Genomic DNA, 22,081 nt, shown 5'->3' with positions numbered 1-22,081 from the left:
TTCATTTATATAGATATGCTGAAAAAAATTTATGTCTTTGTGTTCATAACCTTAGTTTAATGAAATATATTTGAATAATGAGTAAATCTGAACAGATTTTGGGCACTTGGTAACAATCATTTGAAATAACTTTTTTAAGAACGCTATCTTTTGTCAATAGTAAATCAAATTAGATCTAGTTTAACGTAGCTATTACATCATAGGTTACTTATATTCAGAACATATTCTGCTGCAAAAATTGCATTTTCTGGTAATTTCCTCTGCTTCAACTAGTTACTGTACGCATAGACGCCTAATTTTTATCAAACTTTAAAGCATGAACGAAAAAAAAAACATTTATACAGACTTATGTATATATGTGCAAGGGATATCTAACGAGTACAAACAGATTCAAACATGCAGAGTAAAAATTAACATGTCATCTTACTGTGTCAATCAATACTAGTTAAAATGATATCCTGATAAAGACCAATATATGTAAAGCTAAAATATAGAGCACAAATGCAGACCTGAATAGCATAAGCCTCTGCTGGGTTTCAGATCTGCCAGCAGAGTGATAAGGAAGCCTTTGATGGTCTTCATAATCTGACATACTGTGTAACTTATCTGAGGAGCTTTTACTGAAACGATACCTAGCAGCAGTGTTTGCCTCCAAATTGCTGTTTTCTGTTTGCCGCCATAGCCCATTCAATCTTTCCAGTTCCATCTCTTTCAAATGAATGTCACCCAGTAAGCCCTCAGCTTGCGCCTGAAGGTATGGGAATAAGGCACTTGGTTAAACATTTTCAGATAGATCCAAATAATCTATCAAACCGTTATCAACTAGCCATTGTCAATTAATTTTTCTCTAGTAAAAACTAGAGAAGGAAGGAGAAATTTGTAAATCATGTACTATGAAGTATAAAAAGGACCTGTTTAGCAGCCAGTTGCTCAATTAGACCATGAAGTTGTTTATCCAATGTCTTCTCTCTTTGTGCTGCAGAACAAGAACGTTTAAGAGCCAAAAAAATACATGCACTCATTCAAGATGCTTCCAAGTGCACAAAAGCACAAGGAGACTTAACACAACAAAAGCAATAAAAGGAATATTTATGTCCCGATATGGTTAGTGGATTACTAAGAGCAAGAAGTAGTATCTAATGTTATTCAGAGATGAAACAACCCAACTAAAGTTCTTTATTTTCTCTTGATGATAAAAGAAGTCATTAAAAAAAATACAAACAGGAGTATCATGAATCTTCCTAAAGCTACAATGGAAACAACAGAGGCTAGAAAATATAAAATACATCAAACCTAATGAAAAACCCAGCCTCTTGACACCAGTAAGGAGAAACTCTTAAAAAATCCAATCAGATTTTTGTATCATCATTTTGAAAACATTACTACGTCAGCAATGCGGTGGCAGTATATACCCATATCAGTACAAATTTATTATGAATATACAACAAGTTCACATAACTCATTTATACATATGAATAAATGTTTGAAGAGAATCTAACTGTTAGAATATTTACCCTATTTATCATGATTATATTATGTCTAGGGTTACCCTATTTATCATGATTATATTGTGTTTAGGATTATCCTATTTATCATGATTATATTGTGTCTAGGTTACCCTATTTATCATGATTATATTGTGTCTAAGTTACCCTATCATGATTATATTGTGTCTAAGGTTACCCTAATTATCATGTACTCTTGTATCAATTTATTTTTATAAATAGAAGATTATGAGAGGGATCAATCAAGCCCTCTAGAATTATCTTACAGTTTCAATCTTAAGACTAACATACAGGAAATCACCTAACCCAGTCCTATTCTATGTTTTTAATGTCATCATCATGATGGACTTAATCATTCAAAGAAGTTTTTGGTCCTCTGCATTTACAACGATGGCTTGCAACATTTCTTACAAGAAATAAGTTTATAATATCTTTTCTACGTGTGGTCAAATTCAATGGTGGTGCATGACCTATGCACAAACAAAGTACAAAACTATATAATACCACCTCCAGCAAAAAAGCAATACGAATACACAAAACACAAGGAATAAAAAGAAGAAAAAGATAATAAAGGGCATGCTTATGCTTTTAGATTAAAAACATTAACAAACATAAATATGGAAAAAGGAATAATATAAGATAAACATACTAACATAATTGGGCTTTAATAAATATCACTGTTTATTCCTTTTTGTTGGGCTGATTTTGTTCAGTTGATATTGTTTTCCCTTTCTCAATTCATTTTTGGGTCTATAGTCTGTCTCGGGATAGAGTTTCCAGGTATAGAGTAGTAACTTGTAGGTTTCGATATTTGGTTTCTTGACAGGTGTGGCTGAACAACTTGATGTAGCTCTTGGATAAAAGTGAACTGGTATAAAAGTTTATTGTGTACATCTTTCTCTCTCCTTATTGTGTGGTTCTTGACTTTATTGGGTTTAGTTTCTGTACATAAAATTAAAAGCAACTAAATCCTGTAATAAATTATTTTAATAACGATCTCATTCTAAGTTTTGTGAAAATTTGAGATTCTTCAATTGATCATCTCTCTTGAACTCAGCCCCTTTAAACTAACAGATTGATGATAGGAAATTTGGGAAAACTACACAACAATAGCTAGCCATTGTAGTTGAAGAGCTTAAGGCCATATAAAGCCCATCCAGGACACTCATACTTCCAATTTGAATTTTGAGTTCGATATATGATAAGATACCATACCTGGGGAAGGTTGTTTAAGTGCATTTTCCTGCACTTTTGCCCATTTCTTCTCCAACTGTTTCACAGCATCCTCCATCGAACTCTGAAATGAAATGAGGGTCATTGATTTGGTGAATTTAACTATATATCATCCAATCATAGATTATCATACATGTTAAGGATGTTGACTTTTGTATTTATCCTTAGTAACAAGTCATATCCAGTGTAATTTTTAACTGATGGATAATATAACATCTTTCTATTGACAACATATGAAAAATAAAACTCTCAATTTGGTAAAGTATCAACGTAAGTAGTTAAGCTACACCTAAAATATATAGCATAGATCATATAGTCTTTGAAATGATAGGAATAGTAATTAGCATGATCACCATTGTTTATTTCATATTTATCTATCCACTATAAAAAAATAAAATGTTAAGGTGAGCACATAAGAGTCTGTTATTAACGAACCAACTGCTTCTTCTTCTCTTCCAATTCATCTAGTAAAGCTGATCTCGATGCTTCTGCATCTGCATCAAATCCAGCTTTAGATTTTGCCTTCATTTCGTCCCAACCATCAGATGCTTGCTGCTTTATATTGTCCAGCTCAGCTTTGAGTTTCTTCTCAGTCTCATCCATCTCCTGTAACACAATAGATAAAAAATCAATTGAATCAAACTCAACCTGACAAATCACAATCAATTCACAATCATAACCTGCAACTTTGTCCTTAGTAAATCAGCCTCTTGTAATTTCTCTTTTATTTTATTCTCAAAATCGGATATTGCATTTTCATATGCTGCATTCTCTTCCTTCAATGTCACCTCTCTAAGTTGGGCCTGCAATAAAAATCATCATCATTAGTTGTACTGTAGCAGTATTTTAGGTTAATATCATTTCAGTTCCCAAGTACTGCAAATGTGTGCTTTCACTTTCACAAGTTTCAGCTGCCGGCTGAGTCCATCAAGTTTTCTTCTTTTTACAATTTAGTCCCCTCATCTAGATTTCATCTGATTATTAGCTGAATTCACCAACATGGCATACATGCAACCGAATAAATACAGTGTTACAACCAGCAGGAAAACGCAGAATATTTGATAGTTGCGCTTGTAATTCAAGGTGTAAGTTATTGTTTTTAGAGTACTGCTAAGAACAGACTCTTAAGCATGTTCTTTCTAACACATTGGATTATATTTATTGCTAACTACAGAATCAGGGAAAATATTCATTAACTAAGACCAGGACCCCAAAGAATTATATATTTTCCATAAGAGACAGCATGTTCAAAAGAGTATGTCAAAGAGTATTCCTAACATTTCTTCTTGCTCTTACAAGGTAATGAACATATTGTCTTTTCATTCTGGGCAAGTCAACGACTTACAATTAGAGAGGATCAAGACGGAGGGAACCAATTGTGAATGGAAGAAAACTCAAGAGATTCAACAGGTGTAGTTGAAATACAACTCTTCCAAATTGTATAACTTTGGAAATCAATTCTGTTCAATAAACACAAAGTGTAACCCTGACCTAACCTATATTTTTTAATTCCAGTCAAAGATTGTGCTATAGGCTCAGCTGGATTAATCCCTAACACGGAAGAATGCCAACAACACTCTCTTTACTATCAGGTGAATTTTATTGAAAAATAATATTTTTACTAGATTTCATTTCTCACTTATTGAGAGCATGCCTGGCAAATATTATTTTTGCCAATTTAAGCTATTTTATGGATAAAAAAAGAAGTCTTTATATTTAGGAAAATAGTCTAAGTGTGTAAAAAACTTTCTTTTTTCTGAAAAGATAAGTTTTTTTCTATAATTATTTCCTTTTCCCTTTCAGCTTCATATATATACTCTTTCTCCAATATAAAAACAGATTTACATTTAGTTTCCAAATGAAATTAATTAACACGTCGCAACAAAAATTGATTCTGAATACAACCTATTACAACAACATAATCAATTGTACATGTAATAATAATAACAATCCAATATTGAATTAATAAAATTTTTGCAGTTATCCCAAACCAAGCACTGTCGGCATGGAGAGATGCTGCTAGAATTCTTCTCTAGCATAATAACACAATAGTATTTGCAACTGTTAGGGAATTTGGATGAGAGAGTGAAATGTAATTAAGAGTTAGTAGTTAAGGACCTGTTGGCGCGTGGCGGAGTGGGAGTTCAATTGGAGGGCGAGGGCGGCGTTGGAGGCGAGGGAGTGGGCGTGAAGGTGAGGGAGGCTCTGGGAGATGTCTTGGGGAGGCAATCTCAGCCGTAGATCATGGATCAAACGGCGGAGAGAAGCCGCCTTCTGATCCAATTCGATTACATACCTTTGCTGATCTTCGGAAAAGAGGATTGGGATGATGGAATCGTCCTCCGCTTCCTTTCCTGCGCCACCTCCCACCGCCCATGCCAGTAACCCAGCCATGTCTTACAAGTTTACTCTTTCTTTCTCTCTGTTTCTCTTTCTCTTTTTCTCTCTCTTCCAATTTCTTCACTCACCATCCATTTTTTCCGATCTGCGGTGGTTGATTTGGGAATTAGGAATTGTAGTGGTTTAGTTCCTTACAGGCTCGTTAATTCCATTTTCTTGTTTTTGAAATTTTGATTTTCTTGAGCATTTATATTACAGTAATACAATTTAAATGCCTATAAAAATTCAATAACAAATTTTTTTAATATATTTTAATAACAGAATTTTACTCAATTTTTTTTAACTAGGTAAAACTTTAATCGGTATGTTTAACACATATTTTATCCATAACAGTATAATAGTATTGTTGGTAAAACTTTCATTTTAGAAGAAGTTGTGGTAGTTTATTTAAAAATAATTTTGTTATAAATGAAATTTATTATTTTAAAATCTATCATTTTTTTAAAAATTATTTTTCTAGAGTTTTTTATTTTTCTTTTAAGAGCTTTAACTTTTGAGTTATCTCTTTAACGATTAGGAGATGCCTAAACGATCACGGTAACAAGGTCTATATTCTCATCTCATCAGTTTGTGTAATAGAACAAGTAAGTTTCGACTATTTTTTTGCACTTCGTTCTTTATTTGAGTCCATGAATGAAGATTTCCACCGCTTATGTAATCTGATCTTTCTTTGAGTTCATTGTTGATGAGAGATCTTAAGGACTCTCCTTGATCTCTTTTCGGTGTTTCGTAAGTGTATTTATTGTTCCTTGAGTCGGAAGCAACGCATGTGCAATTCTAGAGCTTGATAGAAAATTTGTGAGATAAGAGAAGTTAGATTAACTAATGTTTATTTAATAAATTGTTCAAAATCTATTATTGAATGGGAATAATGTGTTGAATTGTATGAGTAAATTTATATGATACTCTTGGTGTGTTAAATTACTTGAAATTGTTATGTAATAAGGTAGAAATCTATGAAATTTGTGAAGAATTATTAGGTTGAATTACATTGATAAGTGAAATGGTGGTTTGAATGTATGCTTGAAGTTATCAAATGGTTATAAGTCTTGAATGATATGAGAAATGGATAGATCTTTCGGTCTAGAAAAAGGAGGTTTGAGAAGTGTATTATTGATATATTGATCTAATAAGAAGTATAGTGGTTTTGGACAATTTAATAGGTCTTTAATAATTTGTTATTGTAGAAAATGAACTCATATGATATCTAGAATGAAATATTAGTCAAAACAGTATGATATTAAGGTAGTTTCTAAGGTATTTTAGGGGTTTTGGTAGGTGAAAACCTAAAGGAAGTAAATATGATATAAACTATAGTTTTTAAGTTTATTTTTGGGTAATTCAAAATTGGTTTGGACCTTAATAATGATAGAAAACTGATGCTGGAACCTTTGGTAGTTTAGGTGTTGATTTTGAAGTGAATTTGGCTAGTTTTAAGGTATGAGATTTTGAATTAAATGTTTTAGGTTGATTTTGATGATTTGTAGGATGTTGTTAAGTCTATTAGGACTTGTTCAAGCATTAGTTGCAAAATTTGAGTGTTACAAGAGATATAATTGAAGTTGGTATGATTTAAGGTAGTAAGTTGGTTTGATGTGGTCAATTTGAGTTTACATTTTCTGAGGTTTCTCAGTGTCCATAGGGTCCTAGGATCAAAGTTGTGGGGAAAGTGTTCAAAGTCATACCAATTGATTAGCCAATAGTTTTTGTTTCAATTGACTATGACACTAACTTAATCGATTAAAACATACACTATAGCCTAATCGATTATGACACTAACTTAATCGATTAAAAGAAACACTTTAGTCTAATTGATTATGTTAGTTACATAATCGATTAAAATAGGAAGTTTTGCCTTGTTTAGGTTTATGTGAATTCTGGCTTCTCTAAACATATTAGATTATCAATCTAATCGATTATTACTACCAGTAATGTGAAATTTTTACTAATATAAACCAAATTTACTTGTACACATATGATCTATGGTTCTCTCTTCTTTTATGATCCTAAACAATTTTATTATTAGTTTCTAAATGTTAGTATGCAATGTGAAAGTGAAGGGATATATGTATATGGTTTCAAATGGATTCAATGTAAAGGTGAAGTAATATCAATGGTTTCAAAGTTGTGAAAATGAGTTCCAAGGAGGAACTTCTTGGTGGTAGTTTCAAGTATTGATAGTATGAACGGTCGGAGTTAAGCTGAGGTTTATCTTGACATTCTAATGATCATTCATGCTCAAGTACAGATTGATGAGTCATGCCGTGAGAATAGTAGAAGGTTTGAGCCTGAGGGGCCTTTCTCCAATTGACAAAAGGGAGTTTGTAAGACTAACCTGGTGTGGTAGCTTAGGGTAGTCCAATTGTTCCACCACACCGTTGTAGGAACCTCTGTAACTCGACATTCTATACAATATCCAAATAGCCAGTCTAGGTCTTTGCATGTTAAGATGTTTGGGTTGATGTATGATATATAAATGATTCATGTAAGCTATGTTATAAAGGTGATATGAGTTGTCGTGTATCTAGCTTTCCTTACTATTTTGTTGTCTATTTATGTGTTATTTTCTCTTTTGTGATGATCATCTTAATGGTGTGAGCTTAGGGAAGACGTCTTTTCAGTTGTTTCAACGTGAGATTGAGAGAGTGAAACAACAACATAGATAGTGTTTTGTTCTCCAAGTGTAAATCTTTTTCATCGGTAATTTGTAGTTTTTAGTAAGTTATCATCGATATAATGTTTTATTTTAGTAGTTTTATTCTACTAAAATGGGATGGTACATTGTTTGCTGCTATATATCAATATAGAAAGATAAAAAATTTAAATTAAATTAAACAAAATAAAGAAAAAAATTAAAAATAAATAAAAAGAATTTAAATAACAAAATAAAATAGGTGGATTTCACATTTTTTTAAAATAAGATTCATAAGTGGTTTCTAAGAATTATTATTTAATTGATTTTTGTCTTAAATTTTAAATTAATTAATGTAATTTTTGCAATTAATTTGTTAATGTATTCATTAGTAACCACATTAATTTTTCAATTGTTAAAAACATCCCAATTAAGTGGATCCGGATAAGAAGTTAATATGATTTAATTAAGAGAAGAATATATGGAAACATAAAAGAATGAAAAGAGAATTGAAAAAGGGTTATTTAAGTGAATAAATGATAATAAAGAGTTCATCAATCAATATATCATGAAAGATAGCATCAAGATAAGCGTGTATAGGACAAAGTAAAAAAAGGTTAAACTTCTTTAGTTGTCTCTATTTTTGTGGTTTTTTCCCAATTCAATTCCCGTTTTATTAGAATCCTTAATTTAGTCCTAGAAAAAAAAATGCTAATTTGAGTCAATTAAGCCCCTGTCGTTAAATTGGCTTAACGAGGTTAAGTTTTTTATGATGTTGGAAGTTGACGTGGCAAGTTTTTTAAACGTGACATGATGAGACCTTTATACGTGGCATTTCATAAAAGAAACATTATAAAAATAGGGTTTCTAAAATCTGAACAAGAACCAGAGCGGTGAAGTTGACTTGGCCACCGCCACCCATGCTGGAGAGGGCATTGAACATGAATGATCAATGTATTGTACTTGAAAAGATTGAAACTTTTTTCCGTTTTCAGTGATCTGGGTGTTTGATTCCCCAGCCGAAAGTGAAAGAAGGGTAGAAGTTTGTGAAGTCTGGTTCCGAAACGGTTGCGTACTATCCGTTAGAGAAGAGGAGTGTATTCTCTCATATCAAAGGAGAACTCGGTCTCAAAATTTGGTACGTCGATGACCCACCGGAAGCAGAAAACACAGGTGAGCAGAAAGCAAAGTCAGCACCATTGCTAGAGGAGAAGCCGCCCGAGAATTTAGAAGGAGAGACAAAGGAAGTTGAACCAGAAAAAGATAAGCCAGATGAGAATACACTAAAAGAAGAACCAACAGTTGAAAAGCCAAAGGAGGAGATTCCAGAGGAAATGGAGTCTCCAAAACAGGAGGTGTCAAATCCTTCAATTGTGCAGACAAAGAAGCGGAAACAAGGGAATGAAAGGCACCACAAAGTTTTAAAGTGTGCGGATCTGAATGTGAGCAATGGTGAACTACATTCTCTGAGTAGCGATAGAAGTCGCAACGCTTACGACCTCGTAGATCCCATGCCACTTTTATATGTTCGAGTCGTCAAGAACAAGCGAGCAAGACTGGAAACTGGTTCGACCGTTTATGCGAATCTTTTGAGTGGGACGCGAAGCGTGAAGACTAAAAGCGAGACAGAGAGAAAGGACTGGGATCAAGTTTTCGCCTTCGATAAAGAGGGTCTTAACTCAACAAACCTCTAATAGCGACTTCTTCGTCGCAAATCATCGCCATCAGCAACCATAATAATTCGCCACTATTCGAATCATCTTCCTCAAGAACCACTTCCATGCGTCGCCATGAAACCTGCACACAGCAAAACCGAGAAATTCCATCAATAAACCCTAATTTTAAAATGTTTAATGTTATGAAATTCCACGTATAAATTTCTACGAATGCAACGTACTAAAAATTTACCACGTAGGTCATAAAAAATTTAAGCCCGTTAAGCCAATTTAACGGCAGAGGCGTAATTGATTCAAATTAGTATTTTTAGGACTAAATTGGGAATTTTAATAAAATGAGGATCAAACTAGAAAAAACCTAAAAAAATAGAGAAAATTAAAGGAGTTTAACTAAAAAGCATAAAGTTGAATCGAAATAAAAGTTACTTATGATAATTTATGTAATTTTTTTATTATTTTGGTTTAACTAAGAGAGAAAAGGGGAAGGTGAGTCAGGGGAGGAAGAGAGAAGAAAGAAAGAGAGAAAAAGAAAAAGAAAGAGAAAGAGAAAGAGAAAGAGAAAGAGAAAGAAAGGGATAGAAGTTGAAATAAGAGATTAGAAGAAAATTTAATCTCCTAAAAATATATATATTTACTTCCTTTTAAAATATTTCCAATTATTATTATTTAATTTATCTTATATTTATCTTATTTAGTTGTACATTACACTTTAGTTTTATTTATTTATTTATTTTATTTCTACTTAAATATTTATTTATTTAATTTAATTTATCTCCAATTATACACTCATCTGTTTAATTATTTTATTTAATTTTATCTCCACTAATTTATCTAGATGATATATATATTATTATGATAATCATCAAATTTTATGAAAATGTTGAAGGGTTTCTCGATTAAAAAGGAGTCTTAGGTTTGATCTTAAAGATCAAACCCATATAAGAATGTCTTTTTTGGGAAGTCACAATTTATATGTAAGGTAGGGATCATGGTATGACCTAAGAAAGTTTTTACCAAGTATATAAATATCTAGATAATTCAAAATAACACCCTCAACTAATATATTTATAGGCTAAACTTGAAACTATCTAATATTTGCTGAACATTGTCAATGTTAAGTAATGAATATATACATATTTTGTGAGCCAATATAATTAATATTCTCGATAAAGAAATAATTATAATTGTACCATATTTTTATGAATAAAATATTGAACTACCTAATTATATAATTGTACCATATTTATATAAATATTATATTTATTAAAATTTATATTTATATTAAATATTTTTTATTTACACTTACATTTGGTTTAAATTTAGAATGAAATTCTTAAGAGTGATAATTAACACCATTGATTTAAAATTTCAAAAAAGAAAAGAAATCACATAAAATATTACATAAAAATTAAAATTAAAATTAACACATTTTATAATATTAAAAGAAATTGTTGTAATTATTATTATAATAAAAAACAAAGAAAAAATAATCTAAAAATAGTTAATTTTACAAAAAAAATTGACAATTTTATTTTATGATAGATTAATATAGTCTTGGATGACAGTTTTTTTAAATTGAACCACTTAATTTTAAACCAATGTTAGTTTCCACCTTTAAAACTTTTATTCGAATTTTAAATCAACTCTAACTCTAAATAATAATTATTTAATAGAAATTAAAATTTTAATAAAAACATCGTCATAACATTTATATAAAAATGAAATTTAGTTTTAATTTATTCTATTTTAAAAAAGTTGAGATTAAATTAAATAAAATTAACAAATATAAGAATTAAATTAAAAATAAGATACTGATATACATGTACAATATTTTTAAAATTTAAAAAATAAAAAAGTAAAATAAAATTAAAAAAAAATAAAAGAATAAAAAAATAAAATCATAAAGTAATACTTGACATATATTATTTATAATTCGTTAATTATTTGAATATATTATTTATTATCATTAATTATTTAAATGATGTTAGAAACTAAATTAAACAAATTAACAAAAATTATATATATATATATATATATATATATATATATATATATATATATATATATATATATATGAAAACGGATAAATTCTACAAAAAATAGAAACCATAAGTAAAAACAAGAAGAGAAAAAGCCATATATAAAAACATAAAAACAAATAATTGGAGTGTATTAAACACAAAAAAGAAGCCATGAAGAAAAAGGAACAAAAGCTTAGAGCTTATCAGCATGTTTACACTACTTATTTTTTACCCACTCCCATTCTTTTTAACATACTTTTCCTATCTAACAGCTTCTCTCACTATCCTTGCTAATTAATCCTTATGCAATTATAAGAAACTTTTACACTTAAACTATTTATCCAAATTTAGTCACCTATAATTAACAAGTCACTCATTCGAAGAAGCTTGAAAATACATATCCGGTAAAGGAGTAACACATTAGCATCCACATCTTCAATGAAAAGTATGCATCTCACGCTAAAAGTTATTAAACATTTTATTTATAAATTGAAAGCATATACATATATTCACCCATAAGTATTATATTAGGCATACAGATATGTGTATAAATATTTTACAATGCATGATATATTTTATCATATAGTTTTTATTTTTGATAACAGTAAGATGAATGATCTAACAGCCAAATTTGTCTTGTTGATTATCATCATCCTCTTTGTCACCTCTGGTATGAATCCACCACAAGAGATTGGTCAAAGAGTTTCCATTATCAAAAGACTTTAACCCTTTCACGTTCTTCAAAGCCTCTTCTTTATCATAAAGCGCTTGAAGTGCATAAACAAAGCCTTTCCATGCATCTTCAACACCTTCCCTATTCAAATCAATGGAAGCCCAGTTTACAAGTTCAATGACATAGTTAACATCTGAGAAAAGTGGGTCAGAGATTGGAACTATGGGCAAGAGGTGAATGCCAAGCCTATACTCTCTCAACTTGTGAGAAGCGAACCATAGGTCGGTGTCTCTTTTATTGGCCCACAGAATGCCCATCATCCTGTTCTCCTCTGTAAAAACATCCTCGTACATGCTCCCATTCGCTGACACTTGAAACCATGTTTGAGCTGCAAGGATTTCCAGTGCTGTTAAGGTTGATCCTAGGGCAACAAGCTGAACATCGCCATATGCCATACCCATCAATGCTGCAGAATAGTATGCATTCACTGCTTGACTGGTACTCTCATGATTCCTACCATCAGCAAACTCTGTTAACCCTGTTACAAAAATATTAGATTAGTAAAGAACCTATCATGAATTGATTATTCTATACGTAACATGATAATGATATTTATAAAAAGAAAGTTATAATATTGTAATATAAAAAATATATTTTTATATCTGTTTTTCTGTTTTTATTTTTACATCTTTTCATGTATGAACATATATGATGGTTGATCACTGAAGTATCAATTTAGATGAGATGTCAAGACAATGATGTTTATAACATGGCCTTTTTATTAAAAGAAATGTAAATCACTTTTAATTATTTATTGTTATTGGATGCTTTAGTTGTATTTTTATTTTTAAATTAATGTCTTCGGAAGAAAGGGTATATAAATTATTTTTAATACTTCTAAGTAATAATGTAATGTGTATTGTTTATGATATACCAAAACATTTTCATAGTAGTATTATTATCAATTTCTTTTATTTCTTAGTATTACAAAATGAACTTAATATGATGGAATTATTGCAAAGTTTTGACCTAAATCAAATTGAATTATTATTTTTATTTGACTTACTTATCCCACTGATGAACTTAACTTAGATTGACACGTAGTCTGTTTTATAAAATAAAAATTATATAAAAAATAAAAATTATTATAATAAATGTTAAGAAATAATTTATTAAAATATATATATATATATATATATATATATATATATATATATATATATATATATATTAGAATTTACATGTTAAGTCATTATTAAGTTTATTAATATATCTTCAATTTTAAAAGTAGTTTTTATATAATCTTTTATTTTAGATTAATCAAGTGGCCGTGGCCTGTCCATTTCCTACTATTACTCTTTGTTAAAATTATTTATAAAATGAGCAAAGTTCATCTTTGGTTTATCTAAGAGATTTTTTTTATATTAATTGTTTTGGATATTCATAAATACTTTAAATACTTGAGCATTTAAATAGTATACACAGGCCTCTGAGGTATATAAAATGTTGATATCAAGTAAACAAAGAAAACGTAATTATATTTCAGTTAACAGTAAGTTATTTCACATAAAAGTTACTTATTTTTTCTTAGTTTGAAACAAGCTGATCTTAGTTTATTTGATTAAATTTTATGTACCTGCAGCCCAAGAGTGCAACTTGTAAAGGTCAAAGCACCTCAGTTTTGGGTAATTGGAGTTTGATTGTGTGTCCAAGTTCATAATATCTTGCATGAGTGAATAGGCTTTGTTCTTGTACTTTCTCCCCCATTCTGGATCGATCTTTGCAAGCACTGCAATGGCATAAAGAAAGTACCCCAGATGGTACTGGTGATCATTGTAAATCCCAAATCCAAAATCTGCAGAAACATCATCAGATCCTTTATACGTAACAATGCCACCCCATTTGTTATCATGCAAGAATCCATTCACCTTCAAAGTTCCATCCAACCATAACTCAACCGTGTCCTTCAGAAACTTGCTAACTTTTGGAATCACATCATAGAAGAAAACCTCTTCGGCTATCAGAGCCAGCCTTGCAGCCCTAGCAATGTATTTTCCATAATAGTAAGATTCAGTGGTCTCCATTTTTAGGGCCTCAACATCATTCACAAGCGCAGAAACAATTTCCTGTTTGTTTTCTTCTTTGATACCCCTTGAAGAATGCCATGTCACTGAAACTGGATCAGTTTTCAGAATCCATGACTTGCCCAAAACACCAACAAGATCCCCATCTATGCTTGTGTACTTAAAGTCATCAAGAACAGCAACATCAGTGTCTGTAGAAGAGAGAAGCTGAAGATGGAGAGGATGTGCTAGTAGTAGCAATGCACCAGACCCTTTTGTTTCCCATTCATATTCCACACAAAAGGGTTCTTTAATCACAGCATTTCCTGACACAGGGTAAGTGAAACTGCACAGGTCAAGAATGGCCTCGCTTTGTGGATCAGAGTTAGGGAGAAGGGCTATGCGGATTGTGCCAGAGAAGGCCTCAGAAGTGATCTCAGAAGTGGTGTGAGTTAACTTGATTGGCGAGGAAGCATAGAGGAGCCATGTTTGGGCATTGTTAAACTTAATGGTGAACTTGTGAAAGGAAGTGGATTCTGTGGAATCCAAGGAGACAATGGAATGGATGGTGGTGATGGAAAGAGGGGTTGGTTGAGTTACTGAGACTGTCAAATAAGGGCTTCCCCTAACGAGGAAAAAGGTCAGGTTTGAAGAAGGGATTTCTAAAGTGACACTGAGATCACTGAAGGAAGAGATTGTGTGTTTTCCAGATGAACTTTGCTTAGAGGAGATGGTGAGATCAGGGTTGAAGACTTGGTATATGTTAGTAGCAGTGGAAGTGCGAGAAGGGTATGATAGAGAGAGTGAAGAGTTGGAGGATTTGATGAGGTAGGGGTGAATGTATTCAGGTTGGTCACCATTTTTGAGGACAAAGTTTTGGAAGAAAGAGTTTGTGGGAAGTGGAGATGAGACAAGGTTTGAGGAGAAGAAGTTGGAGGGGTCAGGGAGGACAGTGGATTTTGTCTGTGGGAAGATGTAAGGAGTGTTGTGTTGGTTGCTAGCCATTGCTTTTGAAAATGTTGTGTTTGTGATAGGGTTATGTTGATCAATATATATATATATGAATGGTGTGTGATTGTGTTGTTGGTGGTGATGGTTTTATAATGTTTCGTAACCATTATATACGAATCTTTTGTGCATTTAGAGTTACTCTATCTACAACTTGGTTTGCTATTAAATTGTTAGAAGTAGGAGAGTGGGGTTAGGGTTTTGGGATTTTGGTTATGCTTGTGGGATGGTTGAACTTAGTTTATTGATTTCAACAAAATGTTGATGAGAAGGGTTTGTTTTGGTTTGTTGAGAGATGGGATTAAAGATTGAATGATGGAAGGGTGGGAGTAAAGAGGATTTAATCATTGATGTTTAAGCAAGGGAAGAGGATCTTAGGAGGAAAGAGATGAGAGCATAGTGTCTCTCTTACGTTAATTTCTTAGCCGTTTTGCTTAAGTGCTTCATAACCAATATGCACCAAGTATTTATCAGAAAAATACCTTTTTCAGTTTACTTTAATATCTTGTCTAGTTAAAAAGGATTAATATTGAACTATTGACTAATGACATTTTTATGAGATGTTGAAAACTATTATAAAACATCAAAATATATTAGTAATACTTTCAATGCAAAACGTTAAAACCATATTGAAAATCATTAAAAAAAACTATAATGATTATATATATATATATATATATATATATATATATTATAATTTCTTAACTTGTGAGCAACAAATTTAAAATATTTTTTTACATCCAATATAACTAGTTGATAATCACTTTTAGGAATAATATAGTTATTAGAAAAGGAAACTTTTATATTTGTAAAAGAAAAAATATTAAAGAAGGAATGAGTGAATGTAAAGTAGGTGTAAAAGTTTATTAGATGTAAAAATAGTGAAATGCTAAACAAAATTATCAAAAGCCTTCCCTACCAATTGTGTATTCCATAATAAAGACAAATACATCATTATTAATACAAAAATACTACATTCAATTTTATAGTTTAAATGTATATTTTATTATTATTTAATAATTAATATTTTTTAATTATATTTTCACTACAAAGATAATGGTGATTAACTATCACAATATAACGTGGATTTTGAAAATAGATTCTAGCAGAGTTGGCTTGTAGAAAATATGATAAAAATGACAAATCCTGTGTTGATTGTAACAATTTGGATCAATATTTTTATTGATTTCCTTCGTCACTCCTTATTTTATTTTTGATTATTAACTTTATTACAATTTACATTCAAAACCTTTATATTTATTCTCTTCTTCATCTACTTTCTTCTTCATTTTTTTTATCTTGTTTATAATTTCATCTCTAAATATAAAAAAATTATAAAAAATATGATTATTATAAAGAAACGCACCAATTGTTGATTGAAGTCTAAGAAAGAATTGGATAATTTAAATTTTTTGTGTGACTTTGATCAACAATATAAGCAATTTAACACTTTAAAATAGATTGAAAAACTTGTAAGTGTTTTAGACCATGAAAGACGAAATCCGCGTAAGTAGATTAGGTTTATTGAGTGATATTGAAAAAGCATCCAACCATAATCCTCGAAAAATAATATCAATAAAATTTATTGGATGGTTAAAGATAAATTGATTACAATATAGTAAAAGCAATATTAATAAAATTTATTGAATGGTTAAAGATAAATTTATTACAATAGTAAAATTATTGTGGGAGAAACATAATAAAAAAATGTATAGAAGGATTAAATATAATTATTGTTCCAATTAATTATAAAACTTCTTACAACTCAATGGATAATACATTCATAATAAGACATTAATCATGTTCATATTATTTATTTAAAATATATTATAAAATATTATCATTATAGTTTTATACTTTTAAATTTTACTACTTAATCACATAAATAAAATGATAACATTAACTTGTGCTTTATTTTTTAATATTAATTAGATTTACTTGTGCATCAACAAAGACAAATCCACCCTAAAGCCATCTTACAAACATGTCTATTTTGTATGTTAAATATTGACTTTTATAAACTTTAAATAGATTTACTTTCTTTTTCATGATACTTTCTGTATAAATAAAATACAATTTTAGCGTAATTTCCTTGACTGAAACTCGCATTAAGATCAGAGCTGTTATTGGATTGCTATTTTCCAATTGTCTAGTTCTAGTAAAGGGTCAGAGAATAAATTAATATTTTATTTATTTATCATCATCATATTATTATTATTATTATTATTATTATTATTATTATTTGAGAGAAAAAATTGTAATCAACTTCGAAGAAGTTTCCATATTTGTTGTTTATAATTGTTTTTAGTTGACTTTACATTCTGATTCAAAATAGTTGAGACTCAAGGTGTACACTCTATAAAGTAATGATGCAAAAAGTGAGTCTAAGATATGTGAGATCTGTTATTATAAAAAAATAATTATTTCATATATATATATATATATATATAATAAAAAACTTTTTTTATTTTTTATTTTTAAAAAGAAGTGAAAGAATGCAATTTGATATAAGTTCAATAAAGTCTTTTATGTAAAATTTAGAGTTGTAAAAATAAGTTAAGTGTATGTTATTAAGATAAAAGTAATTATGATCTAAATTGAGTGGGATTAGTTTTAGTTTAACTTATATGGTAAGTGACATAAATAAGTCTAATCCAGCTCAATCGATAGACTTATCAACCTAATTTATATAATAATACAATCGCATGTATTATAATTTATATGTTTTGTATGTCAAACACAATAATTAACATTGAAATTCAATAACACAATTTAAATTTTAATAGATCCCTTTATTGTCAACAACAATGAATGCCAAAGTGTTGAACCAAAATGAAAGCAACACTGATAATTAAATATATTATCATTCATATAGTAATGGCTTGTCAGAAACAGACCTGTGATAAAGTATGATATTGTCGTAACTTCATTATATGTTTTCTTTTTCATGACATAGAAATCATCGACTTATTGGTATTTTAAAACTTAATAGTAGTAATGATAACAATAGCCAAAGCAGCAGTGTTTCATGTTCAATGTTCAATGTTCATGTTCATGTTCATGTTCATGTTCAGTGACCCTTCTTATTCATCCTCTGCTGTGAATCCACCACAAGAGATTAGTCAAAGAGTTTCCACCATCAAAACCTGTAAGGTTTCTTATCTTCTGCAATGCACTTTCATTGTCATAAATCCCTTCAAGGGCATACGCAAATCCCTTCCATCCTTCACCAACACCATCCCTATTCAAAGCAGGTAAAGTCCACTCCACAAGCTGCTTCACAAACTCAGCATTGGAGAAAATGGCTTCAGAAATAGGCACCAATGGTAAGAGCTGAATGCCAAGCCTACACTCTTTCCACTCTGCAGGAGCAAACCATAGTCCAGTGTCCCTCTTGTTAGACCACAGAACTCCCATGATCCTGTTCTCTCGTGTGAACTCTTCCTCATACAAAGTCCCTTTCTCTTCCACATGCCACCACATTTTAGTCCCCAGAATTTCCAATGCTGTCAGTGTTGATCCAAGGGAAACAAGATGAGCATCACCATATGCCAGACCCATCAAAGCAGCAGAGTAATATGCACACACAGCCTCACTTGTGCTCTCTTGGTTCCTTCCATCTGTGAACTCAGTTAACCCCCCAGCCCAAGAGTGAAGAACATAAGGGTCAAAACACCTCAAACGTGTGTAATTGGAGTTTTGTTTTGTGTCCAAGTTCATGAAGTCTTGCACAAGGGAATAGGCTTTAGGCTTGTACTTTCTACCCCAGGCTTGATCAAACTTAGTGAGCACTGCAATTCCATAAAGGAAGTACCCCAAATGGTAGTGATGATCATTGTAAATACCAAATCCAAAATCACCACCCCCATCATTGGACCCTTGTTGTGTAATAATGCCACCCCATTTCTTATCATGTAGAAATCCATTCCCTTTGAAAGTTCCCTCTAACCATGGCTCAATGGTTTCCTTCAAAAACTTTATAACCTTTGGAATCACATCAGGGTAGCGCAACTCCTCAGCAATCAGTGCCAACCTTGCAGCCCTTGCAACCAACTTCCCATAAAAATAGGACCTTGTTTCTGTTATTGATGACGAGTTTAGGCCTTCAACATCATTAGAAAGGGATGAAACAACTTCATCACGGGATTCTTCTTTGACTCCATTGGTTGATTGCCATGTTACAAACACGGGATCTGTTTGCAACACCCATGAATTCCCGACAACACCAACAACATCCCCATCAATGCTTCCATACTTAAAATCTTCAAGAACAGTGACATCATTGTCTTCATTAGACAGAAGCTGAACATGGAGAGGGTGAGCCAAGAGTAGCAAATCCCCTGAGCCTTTCTTCTCCCACTTATACTCCACGCAAAAGGGTTCTCTGAATATAGCTTCACCTGACACGGGGTAACAAGAACTGAACTTGTCAAGAACCGCCTCGTGTTTTGAATCAGAATCAGGCAGCAAGGCTATCCGGACTATGCCAGAAAATGCATCAGAAGTGATTTCAGAAAGAGTGTGGCTCAAACTGATGGGGGAGGAAGCATAAAGGATCCACGTTTGACCATTGTTGAACTGAAAGGTGTACTTGGTGCGAGTATTGTTTGAAGAGAATGAAAGAATGGCGTGGACGGTGGTGATGGAAAGAGGGGTTGGTTGGGTGACAGAAACAGTCAAAAAGGGGCTTCCCCTAACAAGGAGGAAGCTAAGATTGGAAGAAGGGATATCCAAAGTGACACTGAGATCACTGTAAGAGGAGATAAGGTGTTTGCCACTTGAACCGTGCTTGGATGAGATGGTTAGATCAGCATTGAAGACTTGGTATATGACAGCAGAACTGACTTGGCGAGAAGGGTATGAGAGAGAGAGGGAAGAGCCAGAGGATTTGATGAGGTAAGGATGAATGTATTCAGGTTGGTCACCATTTTTTAGCACAAAGTTTTGGAAGAAAGAGTTTGTGGGGAGTGGTTTTGAGAGAAGGGTTGAGGAGAAGAATTGAGAAGGATCAGGAAGAACAGTGGATTGTGTCTCTGGGAAGATGAAATGAGTTTTGTTTTGCTTGACCATTGCTGCTTGTGAAGATGGTGGAACTGGTGTTTGGTTGTGTTGTGGTGATGATGAATGCTTGAATGGTGTGATTTATATATGGGTTTTGGAGAGCATGAGGTGAATGCACTTGTTCCTTAGAGTTGGTGTGTTTTCATTATTGGCGGCTACTCTATCAACGACCTGGTTAATTATTAAAGTCTTATGAGTAGGAAAGTGGGGTTTGGATTTTGGATTTTTGGGGATAGTTGACCATAGTTTATTGATTTTGTGAACTGTCTTTTGGTGCAAGTTGAGGTGCAATGTTTATCTTGGTGTGTTGATGATGATGTTAGAGAGGATCAATGATTCTAAATTTGTGATGAATGGTGGAAGGGTGTGAGTAAAGAGTATTGAATGATTGATTCAAAGGAAGTGAAACTTGGGAAGAAAGATGAGTGAATGTGACCTTGTCAAGAAGCAAAATAGAAGTTTCTCAATGGGAACATACCAAATTCAGATGAAAAAAAAGGAGAAGAAAACATTACCTCACATAAATGCAGATTTATGTGCACACAGTTGGACAATTTGAACCAGATAGACGCATGTTATGAACACACACATGAATCATATTGCATGTTGAAATTTTGCTGGCAACCCAAAATAAGTTATTCTTGGAAAAGTCTTATCATTTTTTATTTAATTAAATTTAATTGGATCCCATCCAATCTATTTATTTATTTTATTGAGTATCGACCTAACATATCATAATCGGATTTATTAATTTAAACATAATTATTTATTAATAAAAATATCTCAAAAATAGATATTTATTTAATAATTAAAATTATCAATAGTTCTTGTAATATTACTCGTATCTTTTATTATATATTAATTGTGAAGTTGAGTTTTTCATAAACATGTTAAGTGTGAGACCCTTAATAATTAGCCTAAATTAATTCTGTCATCCTCACCATTAAAGCACGCCACGTCACTTCTCAACCATTAAAAACCCACTCCCAAACTCTGATTTCATCTCTGCTGTACACGGAAACCGAGCGTTCATCATTCTCTGAAACGCGCACACTGCCACACACCAGTGCATTAAAAACGCACCAATCCCTGCATGCACGCACGCCACTTGTCACGTTGGAAGTTTCCAATTCAGAGTTGGTGTGCAGGTGTCAACGTGAGAGACGTTCGTTCAAACGAACGTGAGTTTAACAAAACCAAAGTTTTGCTAAAAAATTCTCTCACCTGAACCATTCATCTTCTACCTCAGAAACCAAACCATCCATCTTCTCCAACTTCTCTCTAGAAACCCTAAACTTCTCTCTACTGTAATTCTCACGTTTCTCCTTCGATTCCTTTTCCAGCACCGTAGAAACGTTCGTCCAGCTGAGATCTTCCGTTTGAACCGAACAGAATTTGATTCTAAGACTGGTAAGTTCCTTTTGCTAATAGTTGTCCATTAGGGTTTCATACGAAAACATGTTCTCGGTCCAAGCATGGACTATATCTGAGCCATCTCTGGTTTTGGTGTTTAGATCCAGTGAGAGTGTTTAGTGGCGTTGAGGGTAGAACGCTGTAAGAGACGAACCCAGCTTTTGCATTAGGGCGTACACTGCTATCCAGGTAAGGGAAGCTTATATGTTTAATTTATACTGTATGATTATATGATCTGATGTGCATGTATGAAATGTATGATGTTTGAGCTGTATGGACGACTACTGTTATGGAAAATGATTTCTGATCTTTGCTTGATCTGCATGTTGGTTTGATACGTATGAAAAATGGGTGTTATGGTGTATGAAATAAATCTGTATGTTGATGTTGAATATG

General features: G+C 31.9%; 3 protein-coding genes across 3 annotated transcripts; all 3 read right to left on the bottom strand.

Moving 5' to 3' along the window:
* Positions 1–317: 317 nt before the first annotated feature.
* LOC148200158 (uncharacterized) lies at positions 318–5,311 on the bottom strand. The gene is made up of 6 exons (XM_088111623.1): positions 4,857–5,311; positions 3,419–3,541; positions 3,174–3,344; positions 2,721–2,802; positions 912–976; positions 318–748 (listed from the first exon to the last, which is right to left on the bottom strand). The coding sequence occupies exons 1-6, from the start codon at positions 5,130–5,132 to the stop codon at positions 446–448; spliced, it is 1,020 nt and encodes a 339-aa protein (XP_087967749.1). The 5' UTR covers positions 5,133–5,311; the 3' UTR covers positions 318–445.
* Positions 5,312–12,085: 6,774 nt separating this feature from the next.
* Positions 12,086–15,649, bottom strand: LOC124845467 (glucan endo-1,3-beta-D-glucosidase-like). Its single transcript, XM_088113700.1, has 2 exons — positions 13,777–15,649; positions 12,086–12,678 (listed from the first exon to the last, which is right to left on the bottom strand). Exons 1-2 carry the CDS (start codon positions 15,206–15,208, stop codon positions 12,086–12,088), a joined length of 2,025 nt encoding a protein of 674 aa, XP_087969826.1. The 5' UTR covers positions 15,209–15,649.
* Positions 15,650–18,056: 2,407 nt separating this feature from the next.
* On the bottom strand, positions 18,057–20,323 carry LOC148200157 (glucan endo-1,3-beta-D-glucosidase-like). The gene has a single exon (XM_088111185.1). The coding sequence runs from the start codon at positions 20,279–20,281 to the stop codon at positions 18,299–18,301; it is 1,983 nt and encodes a 660-aa protein (XP_087967311.1). The 5' UTR covers positions 20,282–20,323; the 3' UTR covers positions 18,057–18,298.
* Positions 20,324–22,081: the final 1,758 nt, after the last annotated feature.

This window comes from Vigna umbellata, chromosome 4 (assembly GCF_029865625.1).
Source record: "Vigna umbellata cultivar VRB3 chromosome 4, Vumbellata_1.0, whole genome shotgun sequence".
NCBI classification, from domain to species: Eukaryota; Viridiplantae; Streptophyta; class Magnoliopsida; order Fabales; family Fabaceae; genus Vigna; species Vigna umbellata.
The sequence above is the reverse complement of the archived record's forward strand: the minus strand, read 5'-3'. Positions and strand labels throughout refer to the sequence as shown.